This window comes from Triticum dicoccoides, unplaced genomic scaffold, assembly GCF_002162155.2.
Source record: "Triticum dicoccoides isolate Atlit2015 ecotype Zavitan unplaced genomic scaffold, WEW_v2.0 scaffold89659, whole genome shotgun sequence".
NCBI lineage: Eukaryota > Viridiplantae > Streptophyta > Magnoliopsida > Poales > Poaceae > Triticum > Triticum dicoccoides.
This window is the reverse complement of record NW_021308511.1, coordinates 1-5651: the sequence shown is the minus strand read 5'-3', so window position 1 is coordinate 5651 and position 5651 is coordinate 1. Positions and strand designations below refer to the sequence as shown.

General features: G+C 44.6%; 1 protein-coding gene across 1 annotated transcript; it reads right to left on the bottom strand.

The window, feature by feature from the left end:
• Positions 1–2269: 2269 nt before the first annotated feature.
• LOC119348355 (bidirectional sugar transporter SWEET6b-like) lies at positions 2270–5245 on the bottom strand. Its single transcript, XM_037616526.1, has 6 exons — positions 4614–5245; positions 4030–4519; positions 3712–3928; positions 3423–3584; positions 2771–2890; positions 2270–2657 (listed from the first exon to the last, which is right to left on the bottom strand). The coding sequence occupies exons 2-6, from the start codon at positions 4107–4109 to the stop codon at positions 2496–2498; spliced, it is 741 nt and encodes a 246-aa protein (XP_037472423.1). The 5' UTR covers positions 4110–4519; positions 4614–5245; the 3' UTR covers positions 2270–2495.
• Between the last annotated feature and the right edge of the window lie 406 nt (positions 5246–5651).

The window sequence follows — 5651 nt, the reverse complement described above, 5'->3', positions numbered from 1 at the left end:
CCTTTTACTTTTCTTTTCTGTTTTATGACTAGTTTTCTTTTATTTTAGTTTTACAAAATACACCAATGGTTCCTAAATTGGTATTGCTAATACATACTACTGCCACATTAATTTGGGTAACTAAATAAAATAGTTTAATATTTTATTTATTGTAAAAGGAATTCAACTAATTGTTTTGCTACTATTCAAAACATTTTAGAGTATTTATGCGTTTTATAAAAGTGTGGTTCCTCCACCATAATTACTTATGAATTAGTTGGAACCACCCGAACACTTTAGTTTTAATATTTGAAAACTTTTATTTTTTTGACTTTATTTTGAATTTGAATTTTGAATCGGATTTGAACTAACGCGAGATTCGTCAACAGTAACCGAGGTGATGTGGCATCATTAGTGGGGATTACTGTAGCTTAATTACCCGGGCGTCACATTTGAACAGGTGGCAAATGAAGTGTTTGGAGCTGTGCGGGGCTAGAAACCAACTCACTTAAGGCTATCGGTCTTCGGCCGGATTCATCGGCTGTTTAGCATGGCCATTTCCAGAAATTTGGGGCCTCGGGTAGAAACCAAAATCTGGCCCAAAATATTGAACAATTCACATAACAGAAGAATTAATATGCGTAAACCATATTGTCACTTTATTATATAATTTCCAGACTGTTTTATTTGTACCTTATTTAGGCATATATCAAATACTATGCTAAAATGGTAATGTGATCGCAAAGCAATGAACGAACCTCATGTTCTACCAAAAAGGACCATCCGTCTAGTATTTCTTGGAATATAATCTTCAATCATATCTTGGTACTATATCATCTCCAAGACATCAATTTCTGCATCATGAGCCTCAACCTCCTATTGTATTATCATCACCATCATCATCAACATTAACATCTGCAGTGTGATTTTCATAATCAAGTTGGGAGTCTCACTAAATATCTATCGAGGGCACTCGTTTGAGTTCGAGCCTCAACTGCCGCTCTTTGTTTTGCAGAACCAGAATCATGTTTTCTAATTCTAGTAGACATGATGATGATTCAGGAACAAAACCTAACAAATTATAAGTGATTATTGATCAAACAGAATCTAATTAGATTCATATAGTAATGATCGCTAGATGACTCTAGATCATTCAAATACAAAGAAAATAAATTGATAAAAAAACGCTTGCTCTTGGATATTGAAACACCGTCTGTTGTCTAGCGTGGATCTATTTAGCTAGACTGGGCTGCTTGTTTGGACTTTGGATTTTATTTTATTTCCCTTAATGGAAAGGGCTGGATTCTTACTAGTTACAGCCACAAGTTGGTGGGCTATCTATTTTGAGCATGGCTCTTCCTATACTCAACTTATTTTTCTTGACGAAAAAGTGTGTGTCTATATAGTAGACACCATGCGATCAAACACACTAATGAAATATATAGGGTCGCGTTATTCGTCATCCTGGGCGAGGAATAGTTATTCTTCACCCCCTCTATTTTATCATCAATGCACCGTAATTTTACGTTCCGTAAGTTTTGTCTTATTTCCGACACAAAAAAAGACCGTAAGAAAATATATAATCGCCGTAAAAAATATTTTATGTTATGTAAAATTACAAAAGTAAAAACATAGTCTTAAATACACATAAACTGCAAATTTTCTTGTCTTATGACCTATATTTTTATTTTCTTATGTCAAATTTTACGTAATGAATCAATAGAAATGTAACTATTTGAATTCCAAACGTAATTTAATTATGAAATGATCGTGATATTACCTCGGGTGAAGAATAACTTATTCTGCACCCTGAATGATGAATAGTAACACTATATATATATATATATATATATATATATATATATATATATATATATATATATATATATATATATATATATATATATATATATATATATGACAAACAATTAACATGTTACAAGATTCAGAAAAATATTTCTAGCATGGACTCAAAGCGTCATACTTCTCAGCAAAAAGAAAAGGTCGATGTGGTAACAAGGCAGCCTCACGGGAAAAGAGCAGGAGCTATCCAACTGAACCGGTAATTAGGTTAAGTCTGTGTCGTTTTCGCTCACACCAGGTTCAAGTTGCATCACCAATAAGATGCCCTTTGGGTGTTTTTGTGCAGAAAACAAAAGAGGACCTTGCCCGAAACATAATACAAACACATCGTTGATATTGAATAAAATAATTTAACAAAGCCATCACACACTGTAATTTACAAATCAATTGAATCATCACGTAAGAGCAGATTGAAAACAGGCAGGCATATGTGGTGTCATAATATATCTCTGGGATAACTCAGCTGCATTGGTATTTATATATACACTTGCAATTTGCACTATAGTCTCGGACAGACGACAATTGTTCACAAAATTAAAGGCAATCTCAGACTCTACTAGCTAACAAAAAGTACTACTAATTAACAATCAGACCTGTTGGTATCATCCGGTATTAACTACTCAAAATCTTTAGGGCTAAAAACAACGCCAAGCTTATTTCTCAATGGTGACCGAGAGGTCGCCACTGGTAACGGCGTTTTTGGTGAGGACGGTGGGCAGTTCGACGATTTTGCCCTTCTTGGGGGTCGATCTGTAGTAGTACCCGTATAGGATCAGCTGGATGAGGCCAAAGATTGTACCGAGGGCATTGGGGATCTGCACAGAATTTAAAGAGGACATAACAGTTAGATCGAACCACGCTGAGGAATTCTTGATTGTAAGTCTGGATGGGTTTGTGACTTTTTTTTATCCAATGTCTATGTACATACCGTGATGTAGATGTCAAACTTGATGAGCGCATAGCCCATCCAGCAGAGACCGTTGAGGAAGTTTACCAGCGACAGGAAGAACGGCATGTACTCCACACTCTTGGTCCTGATCACTTTACCCTGCAAATAAGCAGTACAATATTACTACTTTCATCTTAATTTTTTGAGTAATAATGTATTTAGTACACTCAGCGTCAGTCATTAACAATTAGCCTGAGCTAGTAATTCACCCTGTAAAGGAAGTTTACCTTTGAGATAGAAATAAACCGTAGGTTTTTTTGATTAAAAATATATGATGTAGCATATTGTAGAACTTGGGTGCGTGAGAGGTGAACAAGTCAATTCAAACTTCTTTTGAACAGGGTTTTGGCACGAACGTTAAAACATGAAAGGTGGGTGCATCTTTTAGACGGACACAGATTTTCAAGCAGAATCAACAACAAACAAGGTGTGCTACTTATCAAATTGAGATCTGCCAAAAGCATCTACTAGAATTTTAAAAATAAATTGTAGGAAGGTATTTTTCTAGACAACACATCATTACCACACCATACGTGCACAACGCAGATTAATTAGCCACCTGAACTAACAAGTTAAAGCGGTTATCAAAGATCGCGGGTCGACAATCCATAAGTTGGGGTGGTGTACGTACCATGATGGTGAGCGGGGAGGCGTACATGATGGAGCCGAAGATGACGCAGAGGATGCCTACGATCATGGAGCGCTTCTCATGGGTGTGGGCGCCGACGAGCACACCGGCAACCACGGCAGCCATGAACGCCGCCTCGATGGCGAGCACGCCGAGCATCTTCCACTGCACGCACAGCACAGGCACATGGCATGGGTTAGGGGCATGCAGGAGGATCTTCTGTACAGAAACTAACGCCGAAAAGAGACAATAGGCCGGATGAGGGGGCATTAGGAGGGTTGCAAGTACGTACCCTTGTGTTCTTGGCCGCGTAGATGATGAACATGATGATGTAGGCGCCCTCGATGACGAGGCCGATGCCGTTGATGGTGAGGACGAGGGTGCTGTTGGGGTGGACGATAGGGAGCCCGTAGAAGAACCAGAGCAGGCAGTTCATGAGCGTCGCCAGGTAGGGGTCCGGCTTGAACTCCTCCACGTCCTTGGCCTTGTAGATACGCCAGAACGTCGGCCTGCGTACGCACAAGCAGAAAACGAGCGTCAGGTTCATGCCCTAGCAACCACCTTCCATCCATGAATACATTGCCGAGAGGAGGAGGAGGAGAGGGCTTACACAGGGGAGAGGAAGAGGCCGAAGGAGATGACATTGCCAATGATGCCCACGATGTTGCGGGCCACGTCGGCGGAAACCATGATGCTCAGCAAGATCGATCGATCGCCCGCCGGGAACACAACTCGATTGCTCGGGGGAACAAACGACTTGAGGAAGGTTGGTTGTGATTTGTTTGGGGCGTGGGTGGCCGAGCTTATATAGTAGGGCGTACGCCTTGGCCTTCCCCAAGTTATATCCGATAAGGATATTGTTATGGGTAGCTAAACCTTCTCGGTTAGGTGCAGACCTTATCGAACTCCATCTCTGGCCGTGCTCCCATACAACGGCCAGCCGTCTCAATTTCTTCCTCGTCACCTAGCCAAAGGATCGCCCAGCTAGCTCCTCTTCCACGTAACAACTCCTACTCGATCCAATTATCCCCCGACAGTCCTACGCAAATAAACCTCTCATGCAAGATCGAGGCAAGCCGGGGAGGGACAGCAAGACGGCACTGTGGTGAGACAGATCAATTAGAGGCAAGATAAGCATGGCAGCGGCACGGGGGCATAAAGTGCAGCGTATGTACAGATGGGTTGAGCACTCACTGCGCTTCTCCATGATCATGATCATGCCTACAGTACTGTCTTCATCCAACGGTGCTTGCAAGGTAAGAAGAAATCTGTGTGCATCACCTACCTTCAAGTGGAGAGGATTGATTTTTTCTGCAATTGGTCAAATTGGATGTAAAAAATCAACTTTGCATGCTTACATGAAGCTAGATTCCTGGAAAATAAGTGTTTCCGCACAGTATATCAAAATGAAACTGCTAATTATTAAGTCCCATATGTTTTTTGTGTCCTGATCTTACCTTCAGCATCTGATTAACAAAATACGTGTCTGATGTCGAAAATTCGATCTGAATCTTGACAAGAAACAAACACAAAATGATTAGGAGGGACTATATATGCATTACGAGTGCATTGGGACAAGGGGGGGCGAATCCTAGCCGTGCCACCAGGCTCACCTCCCCCTCCCTTCCTCGCCGCCGCCTGAGGCAGCCGCCGGGCAAGCCCGGGGCGCCAAGGATGGTGGCGGCGGGGCCTCGGCTGCCCTGCCTTTGCGTGGGGAGTCCCGGATCTGGAGCGGCGGCTCCTTTGGCGAGGAACGGCAGGCTCCGGCGAGCAGCCGTGCGGGCGGTGGATCTGGCGTCCTGGCGGCGCGGGCGGCGAGATCCCGGTGGTCGTTGGCGGCTGGCGGCGGCTTCTGCGGTGGCCGGTGCGCGCGATCTGGCGCCTCCCCTCCTCCCCTATTCGACGTGCGGGCCAGCCTGGTCGGGTCACGCTTCCCTTGGTCGCCAGTTCTGTACAGGAGGCGCTGTTGGTGGCGGGGATCTAGTCCGCTCGGGGCGCGCGGCGGCGGCCCTCGGCAAACGGTGGCGGGCGCTGGGCCTCCCACGACCTCTCCTCCTCGCCGCCGCCGGGGCGCACCGCCGGGCAAAGCCCGGTCGGCGGCGGCGGCGGCGGGATCTCTTCTCCCACGACTCGCTGGATCTGACGCGGGCGGATTGCGGCGGTTGTTGGCGGCGCGCTGGAGGCGGGGCGCGCCGACGCGGGCTTGGGGGCGACGGCAGGGCTCACGCTCGC

Excerpts from the sequence above, each read along its gene's own strand:
- LOC119348355 (XM_037616526.1), bottom strand. The coding sequence starts at position 4,109 with ATGGTTTCCGCCGACGTGGCCCGCAACATCGTGGGCATCATTGGCAAT. Across the intron at positions 3,585-3,711 it reads ACGCGGCCAAGAACACAAGG|TGGAAGATGCTCGGCGTGCT; the intron begins GTACGTACTTGC and ends CTGTGCGTGCAG. Across the intron at positions 2,891-3,422 it reads CCTCCCCGCTCACCATCATG|GGTAAAGTGATCAGGACCAA; the intron begins GTACGTACACCA and ends GCTTATTTGCAG.